Source organism: Gallus gallus, chromosome Z (assembly GCF_016699485.2).
Source record: "Gallus gallus isolate bGalGal1 chromosome Z, bGalGal1.mat.broiler.GRCg7b, whole genome shotgun sequence".
Classification (NCBI taxonomy): domain Eukaryota; kingdom Metazoa; phylum Chordata; class Aves; order Galliformes; family Phasianidae; genus Gallus; species Gallus gallus.
In genome coordinates, this window is record NC_052572.1 from 33280602 (window position 1) to 33304212 (window position 23611).

Genomic DNA, 23611 nt, shown 5'->3' on the forward strand with positions numbered 1-23611 from the left:
ACTAAAAAATTAAGCAGGGTTTGATGATGTCGTAGTCCCAAGCTGTGTAGCTATGTATGTGTTGGTAGCAGTGTTCCACTGAATATTTTGAGGGTAAAAACCATGGGCATTTTGGAGGCATGAGTTAAAATCTAAGACTTTTTAAAAATTGTTTTTAGTTTCATAAGAATTAAGTCCATGCATGTGCACAAGGACTGTTGTAGGAATTTTACTAGAAACTGCACTTTCATGGTTTTTCAACTTTAACTAAGTATCACTGCATGGAGATTTCAAGAAATATCGTTTGGGAGAAGAAGTGAGTAGGCAAAAACAAATCAAACTAAACCAAGAATAATACCGTAGAGGAACAGGGTTAAAGTCAGTTGCAAGACTTCACTGACATGTAGGAGCAAGGATTTGATATATTCTGTGACTCTTAAATGGAATTACATTGCACAAAACTGTGCATTTCACTTTTGATGGAGGAAATTAAAAAGTACTGAAACAGTATGAAGTTAATCATTAGCTAAATTAATTCTCATAGCTCAAAAGTCAGCAATATGTAATAGTTCTAGACTTTTAAAAAATGTAGTTCTTGTCAACATGAATGAAAACGGCTGTAAGAGATCAAAACTGTCTTTCTTCTTTAGTTATTAATGTAACTCTACTGCTTGTATTACACATAGAATTATTTTTTTTTTTTCACTTGTGGCTGACCAGTACTAAAATTATAGGAGGTGCCTATTTCAATTAAAAATATCAAGCATATAACAGAAATAAAAATAGATTTCCCTTCTAGCATTGTGTTCATTCTCTAGGATGCTTCTTTTCCCCCAATACTGTATATAGTACTGAAGTTTAGGTTACATGAGCAAAACCCCAGTTATCTTTTAAGTGTTCCTTTCAACGCATGACTTCTCTGCTCATTTTTCTATCTGACTTCTATTTTTTCTGTCATGTAGTTTTCTTTTAGATATAGGCTTGGCCTTTTGTAGATAATATAGGTGGAAATGACATGTTTGCAACTACATATGGCCTAAATTATGCAAAATATGTTACAAATTATTTACAGAATGGTCAGCAAAGCATCGACAACTTTCCTGTGCTTGTTTGCTACGTAAGGAGTTATGATTTTGTTGAAACAAATGCTTGGTAATTCTAATTTGAAGTTTATTTGTAGAAACTGAGTTTGTAGTAGTTACTATGAAAAGCTTTATGTTCTGCATAGCAGTAAATCATATAGATATGCCTTTTACTCTGTTTCCATCAAATACTAAGCATACTAGGTAACAGCTTGGTAACAGTGTGATTTTTTTCAGTCCTCCCATTTCTCCTTCGATTGGCCTGAATTTGGAAATTGTTTGATTTCCTTGGCCTTCTTTTTATGCTACCTTTTCTAATTTTTGTCAGCATACCTTATTTTTATTATGTAGGGAATTCCTATATTTGAGAGAGTAGGAATAGCTGAGAATAGTACCTGAAATACTTTCTTCTCTAATGAAATGAGTATTCATCTTCAGAATATGTTCAAACAGCTGCAAGTAAATCTGGTTGCTAGAATATGACTAATTAGGGGAAGTGTGTAATATAAAACTATAATGTCTTGAGAAGACTTACTTCTAGTTCTACTTTTGCTTATTGAAGACCACTGTTTCATATCTGATGTCTTTGCTGTTATTGCACCATTGGCAGTGAGTTTTTCCTAGTCAGTACAATACAATGTCAAGTGTGTCAGCTGAAGGCACTTGCCCTGATTTTTTTAAAGTAATCTGTCCTTCTATTTCTGCAAACTAATAAAGAGGGAGCTTGCATCATCCTTCCTTTCAGCAGAGGTGTTGGGGTGCTAGCCTCCAGCTGTCAGATTGTGTTGACCATCTGGGAATTCTATTATCTTTGTTTGGCACAGCTGTGTTAGCAAGGTGAATGTCTGTCCCCAGCCTTAAAGCACTGTGAAGGAGGTTTGAGCTAATGCATTTCCCTTTGTAATCACTGTAGACGACAACATACAAATAACTGTTGTTTGTGCTGAGCTACCAGTGTTTTGCCTTGTGGTTGTGATGGGGCAGGTATAATCACAGGTGAGTTTTCATTACTACTGAGAAGCTGAGATTACTACTACAGCTGTGAAGGAGTAATATATCAAGCACTGTAATGTGAGCACTCTTCATCATACTCACATGAGCCCACCATTGGGCATCAAAGGTGTGCTTTAAAAGATATCTGAAATCATTGAAAATACCTGTTGATCTTAAAAGGTATTTATAAATGGCTGGAGGTGAGTAGTGTGTGACAGTATTGCGTTGTGTCAAGGAGCTAATAGGAACTCATTGTTAGCTGAGAAAAGTCCTGGAATTTAATAGCTTCATGAAATTACATATCTGCCTCAAATAACACTGAGATCTGGGATTGCCATTTTAAATCTTGAGTTTGACTACAGCACTCGTGCTGAGTATATTGGCATTATGGCTGTAGGTTAAAAATGTGCATTTCCAAAGTGCTTTCTAACTAAAAATATCTTTACAGAACTAATTAAGATCTGTTTTTTTTTTTTTTTCTTTCCCATTTGATAGTATATTGATACCTACCAAGTAGACATTTTATCAGAAACAAGTCTAGGAGTTAAAACATTTAGTCAAGAAATTGTAACTGCGTTTGAGGTTCAATACCATAATAGAACAAATTGCTGCAGAAGAAATGTTTTTATAAATCAACCGTTTTTAAGGCTAAATTTGGATTTGGAAAACATGGTTTTGGAATGTTTCATTAACAATAAAGGGTCTGTTTGTTTCTTCTTTGTTTGTTTTGAATTCATATATATATATTTATATATCAGTTTTATTTAAGTGGTGTACTGTGTTTCTGATTTTATTGTTACTAATGTAACCTATCTACACTACCATTTTTGAGGAATTTCAGCAGCCTTCTTTAGGAGAGCTGGAGTGTCTTATCACCATGCAAAAATCTGAAATTGAGCTTTTAAAGGAAAAACTGAAAAAAGCAAGTCTTAACCTGGTGGAGCATAATTTGTACACTACAGATACTCTGAAAACCAGCAATTTAAGGAGTGGAAGAAAGCATGAGGTAGGGTAGTTTATTGTCTAGTGTATTTGTGTCTAAATAACACTGGTAATGCCAAATATTTTTGCTCAAGTGTCCAGATAATAATTGTAATATCTGTTGATACTGCTTATAATTCTGGAGCTTGTTTGAATGGTTTTTGTGTTATCTGCCAAAGACTTGTTAGAGTAGCTGTTGGGAGTAGAAAGTTTTACCTTATTAAATACTGAATAAGGGATTCTTAATTAAATGGAATATTTGGAGGCTCAAGTCTTTGTAGGTTTGTTAAAATGAATATTTATCAAGTATTTTGTTGTATTTATCTGAATGACCATCTTTTCCTAGAAGGAAAGTGAGAGAAACATAAACAGTTATGCTTTTATAAATGAAACAGTCTTTTTTTTCCCAATTCGTTTTTATAATATGACATAGCATTTTTTATCTGTAAAAAAATAATAATAATAATAAAAAAATCACAATTGTGTCAATTTGAAATTCTCTCACTTTATTCTCTGTAGTGCTGGACTGCCCCTTTGGTGATAACCTATCATAAATTTAGGCACTAGATAACAGTAACATCTGTAAGCTGTAGCTAATTAAATGGATCTGTAAATGATTCTGTGACTTAATTTGATTTATGCAGTGAGCCTATGTCGTTTTGTTTGTGAGTGTGTTCAGTTCCCTTCCAGTGTAAATGTTAAATTGTGATTGCGTAGAATATGGAAAACTTGAAATAGGTTTGTAGAGCATGGAAGTAAATAGGAGCATGCTTCTGTGTGGTGAAAGTAGTCTGCAGGAGTGGACCATCAAGTTCTGCTGCCTTGGAAAACTCAAGTCTTTCTCATTATTTCATATTTTTTGCTTATACAACTATATGGCTTGTTCTGTGGTAACAGTATCTACTATATGTTATTTTGTCAAAAACATGGATTTTAGAGTTTTCTTTTTTAGAGCACTTAAAGCTTAATGTTTGGTGTCCCAACAAGACACAATGGTTATCATAGGTTTTGACATAGTTGCTCTACTTCATAGGGATATTTAAGAGAAATCTTCTTGTTGCTGAGAATAAAATCATTGTAGAATCATAGAATGACATGGTTTGGAAGGCCCCTCAAAGACCATCCAGTTTTAACTCTCTGCTGTGAGCAGGGCTGCCTTGCATCAGCTCAGGCTGCCCATGGCCCCATCCAAACTGGCCTTGAATGCCTCCAGGATGAGGCACCCACAGCTTCTGTAGACAAACTGTTCCACTGCCTCACCACCCTCTGTGTAAAGTATTTCTTCCTAACTTCTAATCCTAATCTCCCCTCTTTTAGTTTATAACCGTTCCCCCTTGTCCTTTCATTATCAGACTGTGTAAAAGTCTGTCTCCATCCTGTTTATAATCTCCTTTTTAGTATTGATAGACCACAGTGTGATCTCTTCAGAGCCTTCTCTTTTCCAGGCTGAACAAGCCTAACTCCATCAGCCTTCCTTTGCAGGAGAGGTGCTCCCACCCTCTGAGCATCTTTGTTGCTTCCTCCCACTCCAACAGCTCCATGTCTTCCATTTGCTAGTTTTTCTGACTTTTCCATAATATAGCTAAATCAGCATATTGTTGATTTATTACAATTCTGTACTATGCTTGACTTTCCTTCTACATTCCCCAGTGCTGGCAGGGGCCTGCAAGTGCTCCTGTGAGGTGAGACTGGGGTGGCCCCGTGCCAAACATGACCGCTTCCAGCCAGCTCCAACAGTCAATCCATAGAGCACTGTTGGGCTCTGCAGCCAAGGTTTGTCTAAATGGTATACTGCATAGGCAGAGAGGAATGAAGAAAAAAGGTGAGAAATACTTCTGCAAACGCCAAAGTTGGAGAAGGAGAGGGAGGAGGTGCTTTAGGCACCGCAGCAGAATTTCTCTGCATCCCATGGAAATGGCCATTGTAGAGCAGATATCCACAGTGTATTCCATGACAGATCTTGCAGTTTCTCATCTCCGTAGCTGTGGCCTGTGGAGATCCTATGCAGGCTCTGGGTGAATATGGTGAACAAGGAGCAGGACTGAGGAGCTGCTAGGACTGACCACAGTCCTGCTTTACATTCCCTTCCATGCTGCTCATCCAGAGATAGAGAGAAACCAGGGGCGCTGGAGTGAAGCAGAGCCCAGGATGCAGTGGGGGGAGAAATGTGCCATTTTGGTCACAAACTGGTTTATTCCTGATACAGTGATCAATTACGCTCTTAAGTGAGGCTAAATTACAACTTTAAAATTCAGTTATATTTTCCTGGTTTGATATGTAGATCCAGTCGTGCTCTTTCAATACTATTAGAATTATTTGATATGTACATTTTTTCATTTGTTTACACAATCTCTTTTTAAATTTTGGGAAATAAATTGACAGACTAAAAAGCCTTCGTATTTAGGCAAAATGATAAGTTTTAGAAACATTCTGGCTTTAGGATCGCAGAATATACATTGGAAATACAAGTGACTATTGCTATTTTTGCTGATATCCCACTGCTACAGAATCTTTCCATCACAGATAATTGGGGAAAAAAAAATTGGAAAGATGACACTTGGGACAAAACAGAAACTTGCTGCCAGTGTGGTAAATTGAGATGTGGAGCCATGTAACCATATACCTCAAACTGTTTGATTCTGTAGAGTGCATGGGTATGTATGTATTCATGGGCTAGCACAAATTATTGGGAACTACAGAAATCCAAATCCCATGCCTGCAGTGGTACAGAATAATAAAACCACATTTGCAATACAGACAATACAGTGGTTATAGAGCTTTGTTGAACATGAATGTTTGTTAGGTTTTTGATGCTATTAAGTGCATACTTAGTGGCAAGTATAACCCATACAGCCCACTTTCTGTGAAAAGTGGTATAGTGACTTACTCTTTTCTGTAAAGAATTGAAAGTCAGTTGCTTGATCTTCCTTGAGCTATGGAAGCTAAAACTTTATAACTTAGTGAGCTGTGATATCTGTAACCATATTAATCAGTCATCCTTATTCTTCCTGGCTGATTCAGTAACACAGCCCTTGTCTGTTTACTTTTTCTGACCTAAAGCTTGTAGGATACATGGGAGTTGTAATTGTTTTGTATTGATATGTGTTCTACAGCATTTCTCTTAGTTTTTATACAATTTCAAGATACAATAGATCTCTTAATATGCAGGAATTAACTCATGTTCCGGTTGAAACGTAAGACATCAAGAATTGGCCATTCTTCTAAAAAAACCATGCATCTTCTGCTCTGTCAGCCTGTGGCTCACCTTCAACATTGTTTCTTATTTTTTTTCAATTGATGAAATACAGTAAGATTTCTGCCCACTGCGTTCAGAGCTGCATCTTGGCAGTAGACATTGATCTGACTTGTGTGTTTCAGAAAAGTTATCCAAGACGTTTCTTGCTGAACTTCCCTGCTATTTTTTGTTATTGTGGCTGGTTTTGTTGTTTGTTGTTGTTGTTTGTTTTGTTTTTAGTTTTTATTTTATTTTTGTTTTATTTATTTATCTGGCTTGCCTTATGACTTTTTTTTAATAAGGAATTTGCCTTATGACAAATTATGACATAGTTTGATCATGATTTTCATCAAGATCATTATTTTCCCTGTCTTCTACTCACTGTGTCTTTCATGATACAGGCTAGTAACAGGAAATTGTTTAAAAAGAGACATCTGTGCTTCTTGTGCTTCCTGTACTACCTCTACGATCATTTAATGTGTATTAGGCATATTCACTTATCAGCCATTTCTTCACAATATATCTTCCACCACCTAGTTTCTTATCCATTAATATTACAAGTCTTGTTGTTTCTGTTTGTCTGCTACTTGCTTTGGTCTTTTATAAATATGATTTAAGATCATTTGTTGGAAAGGTTACTCTTGGTACCCTTGACTGACTTGGATTCCTGTTCTTTGCTCATAAAACTGGACTTTTTGATATTCCTAGACATTTAGAAAATATTTAACACACACACACATGAAAGTCGTGGTGTATTTCTCATACAGATTTCTAGATTTACTGCAGTGTTTGAAGATGGAATTAAAAATTATATGCCTAAGCTTGATGGTAGCAGCAAAGTTTTCAATTGTGATAAGAGAATTGCAGATGCCATCTTCCAAATTGAGTTCTGTAGCAGCCTTAGGCAATCAAATTTCGCTGTACTTTACTGCACAGTCTCTTCTGTCTTGGTAGGAAAATTAAGTTGCCTTCTTCTGAACAAAGATTGCCTTTGGATGGTCTTTGTGAAGCTGCAAAGCCAAGACATATCTCCTTCCCTCCAAAGACCTGCACCTAAGCAGGTAAAAATGTACTAAAACAATAGCATGTTCTTGATGCTCACCACCAGTCCCACCTGTACAGTATTTCCATGCCTCTTGATACTTAGTATTTTTTCTATTATTTTCTGTAACTTGATCCTATATTTTAGTTGTGGAAAAGATTCATAACACAGTCATAGTTAGCTATTTAGAAAATCTGTTATATTAAAGAAAAACTATTACATGCTCATTGTATCTGATCACCTTTAACTAAAGCAGCAAATCTATAAATCCCACTTTTTGCTATATTTTTTGCATTTTCTCCATTCCACCTTAGAGTTTCACTACCTGATTTCCCTTGGTGATGGCTGGTCCACATCTTTTCTTTTATTGTCCTCATCTTTGGCAATGGATGCAATGCTTTGACCATTTATTCCTGATTTTAGAAAAATCATGTATTTTCCAAGTCTTCTTCATACAAATGTGAAGTTTATCTAGGAGTTAATTTACCATTTCTTCAAAAAATGATGCACTTCATTTTTTTAGGGAGTTATTATGAATATGTAGTGATTTGGAATTGGGTAGTTTTATTAAAGTATTGACTTTATTCAAGAAATCTGGGACTTTGAAGGTGAGTAGAATTTTTGTATGTTGATCTTGAGATGTTGTGCTTTAGACACCTCAAAGGGATTGATCTCATTCAGTGCAATGTTAAAAGCGTTGCTGACGAACATCAGCAGTTATTAATGGAAGGGAACTTTTGAATATCTCTACCAGAATATTAGGGGAAAAAAAAATAGTAATCTTCCTATTTCAAGGAGACTCTTAGTACGGTGTTATATTGTATATAAAACCATACGTTTGGCAATACTCTTATAAATGTTCATTAATAATTCTTTTCTGGTTTCTTCTGTTACATAAAAGAACTGTCAAGAATAAGCTGTATTGCTCTAAATCAGTTGTTTTACAGTGAAAATGGAAGCATACAACATCAGTAATTACAGTTAATATTATTTTTTTGTTTTATATTAATTATTTTTGTAATTGTATTTTATCTTAGCATTGCTAATTGTGTAGTAATGTTTCTCTGCCCTTAACCGAAGTTATTCCAAAAATCAGAAAGTCTAATTTTATGAGGTCTGTCTTTCTTTGCTGTTAGGACTTATGACATAGAATGATCAAGAAAGCTGCCCAGTTTAAGTGTTACTTTCACATATTCTTCCTCCAGATTGCTATATGAAACTGTACATAATATAAACACATATTCTTGTCTCTAGTTAGTCACATTATAGTTAATGACCATATGGTCATTATGGTGTAAGATCTACTGTCTGTTGTATTTATATTCCTCAAGCATATTGTTCCTTCAACTTCACAGTGTGTTAAACTATTTCAAAGGGAAAAAAATCCTTTCCCTCTTGTTTCTGGTTGTCCTATCAAGTGTAACCTTGGACCCTTATAGAGCAATTAGACCAGCCTCTATCCCCTCCTTTGTAATGAGATTTCTTGCATTTCTGAGTCTATAACCCTTTAGTCTTCCCTAATGGGACATCATTATTCTGAAAGAAACAATGTAAATGTAAATGAATATTCTCATTAACGAGTCACAGAGAAACCTTTAGTGGTAGCGCTGTGGTAATTCTGCTTGTTATTTCTCTGGTATTCCATGCAGATTTTTTTTTTTTTTATAATTCATTATTAGTATTCAAAATTACTTCTTCTTTAATTCTTCATGTCTTTTATAATCCGGTGTTCCAACTAGTTCAACCATGTCCTTGTTTTATTCTCCAGGAACCACCTGTGAAACGTTCAAGGTCTCTGTCCCCAAAGAGCTCTTTTAGAAAGTCAGAGGAGGTAAGGAAGCTTAAAATAGCTGAAAGGAGGACTGAAAACTTAGAGAAGACCCTATAGCTAAAGATGAACGTTAAAAAACAAAACAAAACAAAAAAAAACAACACTAAAATAAGACATCCTCTAGTTTTAAGCTTGCACAGATATATACCAAAATAAACAAGCATTTAAAAACTGTGAAATGCACATGTTGTTTTGGACTTTTAGCATAAGAGAACATTCTCCATTAGTTTGCTTTTTTTCTTTACAAAGAATCTTGCATTGTTACTCCTACTGTCCTTTGACAGCCTAAATTTCAAGCTATGTTATCAAGAATACGTCCTTTTAAAATGCATTTTCAAATTTTGTTTCTGAGAATATACATTCCGGGAAATTCATGTATTCATATAGAAGTAAAATGAAGCACAAAGAAAATATTTTATTGTACAGTGAAGCCAGTATTTTAAATTCTGAAGTCAATTACTTGGAACAGATGTTACCCCTTGTACTCTTAAAAGTTACGCCTCAGAAGAGGTTGTTCAAACGGATACTGTAAAGAGAAATAAAAATAAAAAAAACCTAGTTGGTAGAAAAGCTTCACTGAGCATATATTACAATTGCCAATTTTCTAGGCTTTTGTTTGTTTATTTGTTTGTTTGCTTTTCCTGAAGAAAAAAGAAATGGCAACATTTAAAATGACCTATTGGTTTCCTGTTGCACCTCTGAATGCCTCACATAGCAATCAAACAAAACCAAAACCCAAACTCTGAGTAACATTTTCCTAAATATTAACAGTCATTTACAATTTGCTCTCTCCTTCTGTTCCTTTTTGTTTTTTCCTCTGGTCATGTTGGTCAGAGGCACGAGAGATACTTTCAGTAATATATCTTAAAATGGTACTGGCTGTATGTAACCTCCTTTCATAACTGTCAAGTGTAAAAATTCATGCAGTTCTGCAAGGCATACTCCTGAGTTCCTTCCTTGTGATTTGTTGATTTTACAAGAAAATATGAGTAGGAATTGTATTTTATCACAAGTGGCAGTTTGTCGTGCTACACAAAGAGTATACGAATAGGAAAGATGATTTGGGTTTAAGTAGGTCTTACAGTTTGTCTTTCTCCTTGTTCCTGGGGACTCAAAGATTAATTTTGTATTGTTTCTCTCTGCTGGGAGACCTAGGGCAGGTCCTACCAGCTGTACTGAGAACTTACCTTTGACAGGCATTGTGTTTTTTACTCCATGTTGGCCTGACAGTTACTACAGATGATTGTAGCAGTGTGTACTAAAGTTGCTCCACCCTCTGCTGCAAAAGCTAGCACATCAGTGTGTATGATTGTTGTTTTGAGTAATACAAAGTCCCACGCTTTCCACGGAGGTTTCTTCTGGAAAGAGAAGCGAAGGGAAGCACTCTGAATTTCTAAGCAAATATAGAAGAGAAAATATTGTTATTCTCTTCTTGTGACCTCATAACACAGGTCAGTTATGATCCTTGCCTTTCTGCCTTTGCCATTTCTTCTGTTTATTCCTGAAGCATGACTTAGGAATCTGCAGCCTATACAAGGGCTGGTCTGAAAGTAATGCCTCCCATGTTATTTTGTTGATGCATGACATTAGAGGCAGCAGCTGGTGGTATGGCAGTAGGGGCTGAACCTTCCCTGTGATATTACGTTACATTTTGTTGCTGTGCGACAGATAGCAGCAGAGGGGCGCTGTTGACAGAGTGGTGTTTGATGTGGAAGAGCATCTGAAGCAGTGGTGTGTCACTGAGTTTCTCCATGCAGAAAAAATGGCATCCATTGACATTCATTGACCCTGAACATTTCTGGAGACCAAACGGTGGATGTGAACACAGTGAGGTGGTGGGTGATGTGCTTCAGCAATGGCAACAGCAACATGCTTTCATGCAAGCCATGTTTCAGACCACTGTGCAGATTTTTACAAGTGTGGCATACAGGCTCTTGTTCATTGTTGGCAAAAATGCATGGTGATGCTTATGCTAAAAAACAGTGTCTTGTAGCTGAGAATTTTCTCTATCAAACTGTATTACTCCACTTTTTGTATCTGTTATAGTTTCCATGGAAATAAAGAGGTGGCATTACTTTCGGAGCAACCTACAGTTATTGCAAGTGTGGGATCTCCCCTCATCATTTTTCTAATCCGTGAGGTCCATAAAGGTTAAATCTTATATTTACCCATGGAACTGACAACATGAGCTCCTTTAATTTGTTTAGCCAAGTTGGTTCACTTCTTGTGTAACACTCATTGATACAGAATTCAATGAGGCCATTGCAAGCATGGCAACTAATAAGGTCAGAACAACATCAAAGTAATTTTTTTGGTATTGTATATTTTCAGTATATTATATTCCTTAAAAAAAAAAAAAAAAAAAAAAAAAGGGATTTGAATAGCTTTATTTGCGTTTTTTTTTCAGCCACAGGTACAAATGATGCCCCAGTCAGTATTACAAAGAAGCAGAAAAAGGCAAGGTCCCATACCAGGATTTTCCGATTCTCATTAGCTGACTCAATTCTAGCCAGGGAACTTTAACTCTTACTGTACTTACTAGTAATATAAACAGGACAAATCTGTAAGTTCTTATAACTTCAGTGTCCATAGTTTTGATACAGAATCTGTTTCATTTCTGCATACCAAGACATACTGGAAAGTAACAGAGCATCCTTTATTTCGCTCTTCCTTAGGAAAGACAGAGTCAAAGCAAATAAGAGTGTTTGATGGATTTTGAGTGACATATTATCAAGCTGGTACTTGAACTGATGCCCACAAAGTGTATCTTTGTCTTTAACAAGTGTGTAGGAGTTGGGTTGCTGGAAGCTGTGATCTCTGGCATAATCTAGAGAAGATATCCCTGACTTTTCAGAGAAAGTCACTAAAAAAAGCAAGAGAACTTCACTTTAAATTTTCTCACTCTTTTTGGTTGAAGTTCAAAAGTTTTGCAGACCACTGGACTAAAATATGTAGACTAGTCTTTAGGGGATACTTAGTACATGATTATGTCAGAGAGAAGAAACACTGTTAAGCTTAGTTGTGATAATAACAGGATGACTTTCATTGGTGGCTGAGTACTTCCTCTTACAGATTGGACTTTACCTGTCAGCGTGTGACATGAAGTAGTACAGCATGGCTGTGGGGAGGTGGAGAATAATGTGGAGATGCACTGCTGGAGGTGGTTGCTCCATCTCATTTCCATCACTGCATAGAAAACTATGTACAAGACAGCTTAATTGCTGTAAAATATAATTAAATTAGAGAAAGATGGAACTAAACTGAGCTTATGGAAATAACAGAGTAAATTTAAAAGTTCTGAAGTGATTAATACTTTAATAAAGCAGAGGTTAGGATGATTATTTGTAGAATTTCTTCATCGGCAAGAGCAGAGCAATTGACAAGGGAATAACTGTGAGGGAATGGATAATAAAACAGGTAAACAATAACAAAAAGTTTAGATTTACGCACAGAAGAGGCCATAGTCTGCTCTTGGTTACACCTTTGAAAACACATTGACACTAATATACTTCTTTATATTTTATACTTACAGGCTTTATACTGAATAGGCTTTATATTGAAGATACTACTTTGCAATGTCTTACTAAACTTGATTGATTTGCACTAGCAATATCAAACAATCTCATTACATAAATAGTAGCACACGAAATTTTAGCCGATTTTTTTTTTTTTTGGCTAATGTTTTTTTTAGCTCTTTTTATGTGTCATGAAAACTGGGCTGTATTTCATAAGTTATATTTAGTTTAAATATCTTGTAGTTAGCACTTCCTTAGAAACCTTTGACTTTTTTTTTATATTGGGATTTAATTCTTATTGCATGTTGCATGTAGGCTTTGACTGTCGGTCTGTCTTATTTATGGGCTAATACTGAAAGCCTTCCTTGCTTAGAATATGCATACACGCATGCATATAATGCATACAAATAAAGTACTGTGATTTACACAGATCTTAAGGAGCTTGTTCAGTAGTCAGTGTACAAGCAGAGTACTTGCTGAATAGAAAATGCAGCAGTGAGTATGGATTTCATTACTGGATGTTGTCTGGTAAATTCTTTACTACTATAGGCCAGAATTCAACTTTCTTCACATGACAGAATGTCCTTCTTTTAATGTTCTTTTTTTTTGTGTTTTTTTTTTTTTTTTTTTCAAAAGCACAGTATTGTCACTTATGGAAAAATGTTTTTTTATGATTTTTAAATTATTTCCAACTTTCATGATGGTATCCTGTTGAATGAGTCAAGGCACATCTTATTTTTTTGTTCTGTAAAAAAAGAAGGTTTTTAATTAATAAAATTATTGCAAGCATTGTTCATCTTCCTTTTCTGTTCCATAGCTATTGGCCAAAGCATGGGTGTTGCAGGCTCATATATATTTATATTTAAAAAAAATAAAAATTGAGGAAAACCTGATATCATTTAAATTGAGTTGTGTTTTTTTTTTTTTTAATGTGGATTTCATTGTGGCCAATATTTTTCTTCAAAATTGCAAAGATTACTTTTCCATACAGAAAGAAAAGTCATTCAAAGGGAAAGACGGCGCTATCATTTTTCAGTCTACGTATTTTTAGGTATGTTATTCTGATACATTCACAAGACGAACACAGATATTTTGATAGTAAGTTTTCTAAAATTTTTCAGCAACATGTAAAAAAAAGGTTTGACAAATTGTCTTAAATTAGCATTGAAAAATAGTGGACCTGTATTTGACCTCAGAGACTGTAATTCTTTATATTTAGGTTTAGATTTCTTAGGCTTTTAACAGTTAATTAAGTAGAACTTTTTTTTTCTTTATATCTTTGAAATTCTCTTGCATTTTGCCAAACTCTGATTTTGTTTCTTTTTGGTGCTATTCAGACTCAAGAAACTGATGAGCTAAGAGCAGCCCATGAAAAACGCAAAGAAAGGCTGCAGATGTTACAGACCAACTACAGTGCACTAAAAGAGCAATTAAAGCAGTGGGAAGAGGGTGATAGCAGGTAAGTTACATAGCTCATTAAAAACATTTCCCTTACACTAGAAATCTGAACAAAATTACTATGTAGGCATTCAAAAGAGAATTTGATTTCAAGCAAGAAGCTGGTATGTGATAATCAAGACTTTGTTAAAGCAGAATACACGGCATACCTCTATATGACAAAAATTACAGTTGTAACCAAGAGTAAAATGTGTTGAGCTGACACCTTGACGTATTCTATTTAGGATCTCATTCTGAGTCAGTACTGGACAGAGGTCTGCTAAGGCTGCTTATTAGGCTTGTCTAATTCCCCAGCTGATTAATTTGTTGACTGTGTATGTTTTGAATTTTCTATAATGGAACAATTGCTCCTTATGTTTCGAACAGTTTTTAAAGTACTTTTTTCGTTAAACAATAAAGAAATAATAGTTTCTGTGTTAAACGTTTAGTGATTCAAGCATTAACTGAGGATAATCCTAAAATATCCCTTTTTACAGAGAAAAAAAGAGCATGTGCATGAAGAGCAGGATTTTTTCAAATGTTAAATGATAAAATCAAATATTTCTGATCATTTTAGAAAAATACTGCAGTAAAATATCTTCATGAGTGGATAAAAAAGAGAATGTGAAAACTCTAGCACATCAGAATTTAAATAGTCTATATCCCATGTGTAATTCACTGTTAAATTCTACACAGAACAGTCAAAATTTTATGGGGAAATTTGTTTTTGGAAGTCCTTAGAATAGAGTTAGTATTGTTGGTAAACAGTTGCATTTGAAAATAAGAAGACATTTCGATCACTTCAATTATCAAACACTGCTGAGGTAGAGATTTTGGGCCCTACTTCAGCGGAGTCCTGATGTCTTAGTTCCTTTTGTAGGACTTCAGCAAGCACCCACAGTTTTGTATATACATGTGTTTTACTAGAAATAATTATTTCCTTAACTAGTGTAATCCTGATTCATCTTGAGGCAGGCTTAGAATATCTCTACAGGCAAAAAATAGTCACAGAAACTGCTAAAAAAGTGACAGTAGCCATTTAGAGAATCTAGGCTGCCTGTGAATGAAAACTGTCCCTCATATATACTTCATATTTTGACTTATTTTAAGTACGTTTTTAACGCTGTGGCATTTCCTAAGTATAGTTTGTCTTTTAAAAAGAGAAAAAGTCTAGATGAAAATAAAGTAAGATACAAACCTACTACATGCATTGGTGGCACAGGAGGATTGTTTTGAAATATAAAAGCACAAATAACTGGTACAATTTTTTTTTTAATTAGAAAAGAAAGGTCTTGTTTATGTTGGAATAAAGGGTAAATTTTATCTTGTACTTCTCTGAGAGTTTTTTATTTCAGTGCAAGCTGAAAATCTGCTGGATGATAGTTGTTTATTTCTGTGTCTATAAGCTAAGTAGGCATTCATGGTTCACAGAGAAAGCAAAGCTGAAAGGATAAACATTTCAGCCTAGAGGTGGTAAATTCAAATTTTCATATGTAGTGAAGCTTTGAGAATTCTCGTTCTGATAGTTTAAAAAAAGAGCAGATGAGAAAGGGAAAAAGAAACAAAAGCAAACTAAAAAAGGAGAGAGAGAAGAGCAACCCCTGTTTCTGTTCAAAATAAGTGAGATCTGCTAGTGTTCTGACAGGAGTGTATCTGGGAAAAGTAGATATTGTGGAAAGTGTAATATTGAAAACTTTATTTGCTAATCTGATTTTTTTCATCTCTAGTTAAGTTGAACTGAGAATTAGGTTTGTTTGCTGGTTTTTGTAATCAGAATAGAATTACCTGAAGTATGATGATACTGAAAGGGATTTGGTTTTGTTGTTTTTTTTTTTATTTTAATATGCTGACAGAGGAGAGTAGCCAAGTCACAAATAAAAGCAGTCTGTCAATTGTTATACCTTACAGTATTATTTTGACATCTCAAAAAGCTTTATATTGCTGGTGTAATGTAAATTGTGCATTAAGAAATCAGTATCAGGTATTTACATGGTACTTATGGTCCTCTCTGTGATGGAGGACCCCATTCTTTCTGATTCTTCACAGGCTGGAGTTTGTTATCTGTGTATGGCAGCTGATGGGACCTAATCTGCCTGTCAGTATACGTACAACTTTCACTGACATAGGGGACTGCAAAGATGATGGGGCCTTATGAGGTTATGACGTTCTCTGAAAATTTATTTCCATGCCCAATAGAAAATGCAAGAGTGTCTGAAATTAATGAATATTTAAAATAATGTTTATCTTTTTCATTTTTTAAAAGACATGAAAACTATTCTACTGGAAGGAATATTGTAAAATATTTACAGTTGCTGCCTCTTTTCTTCTCAATACAGTGTGGTTTTTTTCCTCATTTTTAATTAGGCAGTAGATCAACAACTGACTTAGAGCAGGTATTAATACAACTTCCAGACTGCTTTTTGGGCGCATTTGAGGAGCTGGTGTCTCATTTTTTCTTCAAGAGATTGGTGATGGTTTCACCTTTTGCTTTCACCTATTAGTAAGGAATGCTGACAGAATAAACTCAAATGACACTGCTCTCAGTTGAGAGTACCTTGCTACCATACTAGTAAGATTTCTGTCTCAAACTAGTTAATGAACTTTATTATAATACATTTAAGGTGTCATGCTTCACAGAATGTGTGCCTCCATTCATCCATCAGGATTTGTATTCAATAGATGCCATAGTTAAGAATCTGTATGCTGTGAATGCAAGGATGTTTTTTCGATTGTAGTGGTCCTAAAGCATGTAGTTCCTTAAAAACAATCTCTTTTCACTCACAAACAGGACTGCAAGCAGTAGATGCAGATACCAGCGTGCAGACGCCTGCCAGCTTTGTCAGGAGGATTTTGCTGCTGTGTGGAATGAACTGGCTTTTTTCAAAAGGGAACACAAAAAGCTATTGATTGAAAAGTGAGTTTGTTTCTTAAGTGGTGTTTACATTAAGAAGCATGCTGCTGTTTTTTTGTGAAGGTTGTGCCTTGCAGGCCACATAAATGGAATTCCTTGCAAAATTCCTAGATAAAACCATCTTCTGCCAAAAGCAGAAAGGAAAACATCAGCTCTTTTCTCCCTCTGAAATCAGTGACAAGTTACAAGTTTGCTAGCACTAACAGAAACTGTATTCCATGATCTAGGGATTGTGTTAATTAATGTGGCTCTCATCTGTTGGAGGTGTCGCTCTTCATTAGCCTGTATTTTACACACTGCCGTGCTTCATTTTTGGAATGAGGTGGTGAGGGGATAACCTAGCCAGCCATCCTTGTTTGATCTCTGTGATACATACGCAATGCAGAATGCCTCAGCTCTCTTGGTTCCCTGCCCTGTCCTGCTAATCCCAGCTGAGCTCATTATGGTGTAGCCTTGCTGCTACTCCTGGAGCCAGAGCTGTCCAAGCTAATTACTGGTAGCAGCAGAGCTGCCTGTTAAGGGTCTGGTGTGGATCTGCTAACATGGTCCTTGGTAGTGACCTGCAGAAAGCACGAGGGAGTTGCTCTCTTTCTTGCTGTGCACAGCCTGTCCTTTGGGTTTAGTGCTGATCCCTTCACACAGCTCTTTTAGCTGTAGTAAGTGTAAAACTTGGTGAAGGAAACTCTTACTTTAGAAAACATACAGTTTGCAGCTTTGATCTTGTAATTCATAGGCTATTATACTCAACCAGGCAAAGTAAGAAAATGTCCTTTTATACCAGACAAAAGGAAGTTAGTGTGGTATAATTAGCCCTTTGCTGCTATTTAACACTTTCTGTATGTTGAGTTGATTTTTTTGTTTTGTGTAGTTTAAGAATCAAGACGTTGTAGAAACTTGTATTCAGACTTTGTTTTTGTCAGCATTAAAGAAAATGTGTTTTCCCAATGGGTCATAATACAAACAGATTTCGTGAAGATACCGTGAAGGCTGCTGTCACAGAATTTCAACAGCAGCAAATTGTTTTGTAGTATATAAGTCCTTGTGATGCTCGTGAGCTACTTCAGCATATGAACACTGCGCCAAAAGAAATGCCTCTTATTCTTTTATGTTGGCCCACAGTGTCAGGGACGTTGCTGGTATGAACCTGCCCACAAATATTCTGTTCCAGTTTGCTGCTGTGCAACAGATGGCAGCAGAGGAACAATCTGACAAAATGGCATCTGACATGGAAGTGCTTGTGAAGCAAGGGAGCATCACTGAATTCCTCCACGCAGAAGATGATGGATACTCCATCCCTGGAGATATTCAGGCTCAGGCTGGATGGGGTTTTGAGCAGCCTGACCTAGCTCTAGGTGTCCCTGTTCTTTGCTGAGAAGTTGGTCTAGATGACCTTTAAAGGTCTCTTTCAACTCAAATGATTCTGGGATAAAAACTTGCACCTGTTGACATTCATCAATGCTTACTAAAAGGTTATAGAGACCAGACAGTGGATGTGAGCCCAGTGAAGCGGTGGGTGGTATGTTTCAGCAATGCTGACAGCAACAGTGTGTTGCCTCTGCTGATGCAGGTTTTAACAAGCGCAGTGTTCAAGCTTTTGTTCAATGCTGGCAAAAATGCGTAGCTATTGGTGGTGTCAACACTGAGAAATACTGTCTTGTAGCTGAGAATATCCTCTAACAAATGGTGTTATTGTATTCTTTATACCTGCTGTAGTTTCCAAGGGAAGAAATAGGAGGCATTACTTTTAGAGTGACCTACAGAAGTACAGTATTGGAATTAGCTCTGTGCGTTGTGTTCTTTTGTAGTTACAGCTATGAGTCTGTTCTTGTCACTGAATTGTCACATCTTTGCCATTTTAAGACTATCAAAACAAATTATCGTATGTACTTCTTTTGTTTATTTTGAGTTTTACGTACGAATGAGCATTTTCTTGCTATACATGTAATTGCTCTTGTAATTCTATCACTAGTCAACGCAGTTACCGTAGACAGCATTAACTTAGGAGAAATAACATGAAACTCATTTTCACACAAAGCTATGAAATAGAGATTGTATCTATATTGTACATGCCTTAACGTTGATTCATTTGGACTACTGTTCTGTAGCTCCTGTGTAGCCACATTTATGGGGAACACTTTTAGGCCTGGTACACTGGAGATCAGTGGTCTTGAGAAGATTGTGAGGTCGTGGTGCAAAGAAACAGTTGACCTCTTCGAAATTTGGAATTCTCAAATCAAAGAGAGTTATTCTAGTTTTTCACAGTACCTCGTGAAAAGCCAGTGCACCACTGTGATAGTTAAGGTGAACTTGTTATGTGGAGTCAGATGCTTTTTGGCAATATAGCTAGATAGCTGAGTACACAGGAAGACATACTTGTCAGTATTTTTTAATCTATCTTAAAACGTCTGTCTCTAATGAAGTCAGTCCTTAATTTGTTAAAACAAGTCAGCATTAAAAGATCTCAACTCACTTTCTTAAGAAAGTCAATACAACAGTTAGTGTATTTATAGATCTGTGCATAGGGCTTCTTCACATTATGTGTGTTCTTACTTGAGCTCTGTGGCTATAGGACATTTTCTGCAGAGCTGCACCAAAAATCTTAAATGCATGATATTAGAAGCAACATAGGCAAATCAGGCTACCTCACAGTTACTGTGGGTGCACTCAGATGGACTCTGCTGAAAGTTGATTTAGAGCACATGTAAGTGAAATCCAACTAAAAATTACTTGAAGAAGAGTTTGTGAGAATTTTCTTCTATTATTTTATCTTTGAATAGATGTAATTTATGAATAAGTTAGAGGGTTAATGTTAGGAAACCAGGATTATTTTTTGGTTTTTTTTCATTGTTTTACCTGTAAATGTTTTCTTTCTTTCTTTTTTTTACCCTTTCCAGGGATAGAATAATAATATAAACTGTTTTTTATTCATGTATATCTTGCTCTGAAAACAGTAGTATGGGAAAAGCAGGAAAGCTCATTCAGGTGTGTCCCGGGTTCTGAAATAAGCATACTATTAACAATCAATTTGTAAGTTATGAAATCTGTTTAAAAGCCAGGAAAAAGTTGCTTGGAAAGTCACCTGTTATGATAATGCCTAATTCTAAATCTTTTTGAAGTTGGCGGAAAGACTGTTGCAGTCACTACCTTCTGTTTGGTCCTACCTTTTATTAAGATTTCTCCTCACCACAGGTGGGAATTGCTTTGACTGTCATGTAAGCTATTAAATAATATGCCCCTTTCAAGTTGGATACTAATGCAAATTAAAAAATATGGATTTTAGGATCTTAGCACATTTTCAAAAATATGTGAAGTTTTTGTTTTCATCAAATTATAAATGGTTAATGTCCAAGTTACATTATTGGTGAATGTTGACACAGAATGTGTGTCTTTGTTACTACCGTGCTTTACTTTCTGATTAGTAAAGAGTGCCGTGTGCACATTGTTTTACTTTCTATAATAATGTAATTTATTTCAGAGTCATGGCCTGCATCCTCTCCATGATCAACAATATGTAAATTTCAGTGATTTGTGTTTATATAGAAAAAATGTATTTATACTGTTACAGTCCCTTATGAGGAAAATGGAACTGGAATGTCTTCAATAAATATAGGCGGATACTTTTACAGAAACATAGATACATGTTTATACATTTATGTATGTATATATAGATGCAATTACACATACTTGTGTATATGTACAATCTACTTCTCAGAGTTTTAGATAGTTCATTTACAATCTTGATCAAGTGCTAAGTGTTTTCTTAGCTTCTGTAGATTTCTACTAACAGATATTTTTAGACATTTTCTTCCTAGTCAGCTCAATCTGTGTATATATGTTACTTAGATTTTCCTGAAACTCAGGTTAGATTAATATATAGTATGTCTACAGTATCACAGTTCAACTACGACTGGATTGCAGATTAGCTAGTATGAATTACTTTGGCATTTTCATGTTACATTGCATTTACTTAATTGTTGGAGTATAGGGATAGCCCCTCCTTTTGCCCTCCGGTGTACAGACTTCGAAAAGATATTCTTGACTATCAGTAAGCTAATGTGACAGCTTTACAATTCTACCTCTTCTGTTCGTGATTGCTTTGTAGGAGATCTTGTAACTGATACCAGCGATCTTGAATTCTTTTCAATGATACATTCTTTGATGTAAGAAATTATGACATGAGTCCTTGTCCTCACAATGAACTGGAAGTGGATTGTCCGTATGGTGTAATCATATGCAGCTTCTGATAAGAAGGACATGTTTAAAGTGAAAAAGAAAGCCACGTCATTTGAAGAAAATTTGGTGTTCATTCTTTCCTCTGAGTGCCCAGGTAGCTGTGCATGTCATCCACTTAAGAAATGTACTCTGGATCTTTGAAACATTTGAAATCCCTGCAAGCTAGCTAGTACCATTAATTTGCTACAGAAGGCATTTAATAAAGGTTTCTTATTAGCTTCAGTCTTTTCGGAAAACAAGACTGCATGATTTCTCTTTTCTTAGACTGCATGGAGTAAAAGCATCTTCTCTTTACTCTTTGTAATTGTATCTTAGCAGTGGGTTGGCAAGAACCTACCTTGGGACCAGCTACAGAACATGATTCCTCTTGTCCTCTTTAGCTGTTAGAGGAGGGTGGTGCAGGAAAGGAGAATGTACTATTCTGGAAAAATGGTAGTAAGATACATAAAGCTATAGTTTATCAGTTCTTTTATTTTTTCCATAGCAAACTTCTGAAAAAAAATGTGGTTTTGATAGTCTTGACGGTCTCTTTAGCTAAGCAGTAAATGCCTGGTCATCAGTGTGTTTTAGTTCCATTTCCATTGTTGCGTGCATCATCCAAATGCTACAGTAAGTTTTTCTTTGTTTCACTGATAGCTGGGTCATGCACCAGAATTAATTGGAGAATAAAGTTCATTTGCGCTATGTCAGTGTTAGAAAGTGTCACTCACAGAGTTTAGCCTCTCTGACTTATATGTTGACTTTAAACTATTCTTTTCCTTGAATTTTAGGATTGCTGAAACATAGGAAGTTTCTAAATATTAAATGACTAATGACTCAGGTCTCCTGTTTACTTCTTACTGTATTTAGTGGTCGAAGACTACAAAGTCAAATACAAAAGACCAGCTGACTGTGCTATGTTTAATGCACCTCAAAATACAGTTTGCTTATGCTGAGCTTGCCATCATCAGCAGCCCCAGGTCCTTTCTGGTGAGCTGCTCTCCAGCCACTTGCCTCCCAGTCTGTGCCTGTGTCCAGTGTTTTCCTTTGCTGAACTTCATGCTGTTGCTCTTTGAGACACTGATGATTGCTGAATATGTAAAAATAAAGTATGCATAAAAATAAAGCAATAAATGCATCTTGTTAAATTGTACTGACTGCTCACAATAAGAACCTTGTGAACCTAGAAGGATTATGCTTTCATGCAACATACAGCTGAATTCAGCACACAGTGATATTTTTCTGCTTTCCTTTTGTGGTACTGATTTTGGAAGGGAAATAGAAAACTTTCAAGTTTAGGTACCTCTCAGCTTTGCTAATAGCATATAGGATCTTCAGTAATTGAATTTTGCAAAGTGGAGACAGTAAGTTCCTTCTAATACCGCAGTACAATATTTTACAATGGAAATTATGAATCAACCTTTTTGTATTCTCATCCTCTTTCTTAAAACAGTTCTGGAATTCCAGAAACTGAAATGTTGAGCTAAGTGAATGTTTTTTCTGGCATGGTATGATCTCTATAATGAACTAGTTGTGTCTCTCATGCTGAATGAGGCAGAGTATATACACACACACTAGTTAAACTTGTTTTGCTGGTTGTTTGGGATGATTTCTTTTCTGAATTTGTAATGAATTGCATGTAATGAATCTTGTAAGAAGATGTTTGGTTTTTTCAAACACAATCACATGAAAGTGGCTGCAGAGGCTTCAGAGTTTCCCTGAAGTTCAAATATTTCACTGTAAGAAATAATTTAACAAATTGATTTGCAATTTTATTGAAAACATACTACTCTTACCAAAAGCAACCTGTAAGTCGTAGAGACTTCTGAGTTTATATGAAGTTAAAAGCACTGATGTGACAGTAGCACTGTCTCAATATTCATTCAATGGAGTCCTTACTTTGCCTCATCTCTGCGATATATGGCTTACAGTGGTAACCCAGTGTAATAATCTTTCAAGTCAAGTCCTTTATTAACCAACTGCTGGTAAATGTTGTTTATGAGGAGGTTCTGGTGGCATTTTATGGGAATGAAAAATCCTAAATTGAAATAATGAGTATAATTTAAATTAATTTGTTTTTGTTAACCAACTTCATGTCAGTTAGACTTCATGCCACAGTAAAACAAACTAAAGACAGCTACAGAGAAGACAAATTTTAGGTATTAGTTTCTACCATCTTTGAGTGAGCTAAAGGTTATGCTGCATGTTGAAACTATTTTAGCCACTAGCAGACCTTTGATTTCTGAGTGACTGTTAATTTGAAATACATCTCAAAACTCTTTCTTGACAACAGTGCCACTGTTCACTTTTTTGTTATCTGAACAGATTCTGGATTGGTGTTGGGGAGTTGCTTTTATCTTTTCTTTCATGGGTTGTAAATATGACTGACTTTA

General features: G+C 35.6%; 1 protein-coding gene across 1 annotated transcript in view; it reads left to right on the forward strand.

Annotated features, from left to right (window-relative positions):
* The window catches only part of CNTLN (centlein, centrosomal protein), a 191099-nt gene that overhangs the window by 79587 nt on the left and 87901 nt on the right, over positions 1-23611 (forward strand). Inside the window, exons 10-13 of the mRNA XM_015280215.4 lie at positions 2887-3060; positions 9081-9143; positions 13996-14117; positions 16884-17009. Coding sequence (XP_015135701.2) covers positions 2887-3060; positions 9081-9143; positions 13996-14117; positions 16884-17009 — 485 coding nt within the window. The remainder of the gene's footprint in view (positions 1-2886; positions 3061-9080; positions 9144-13995; positions 14118-16883; positions 17010-23611) is intronic.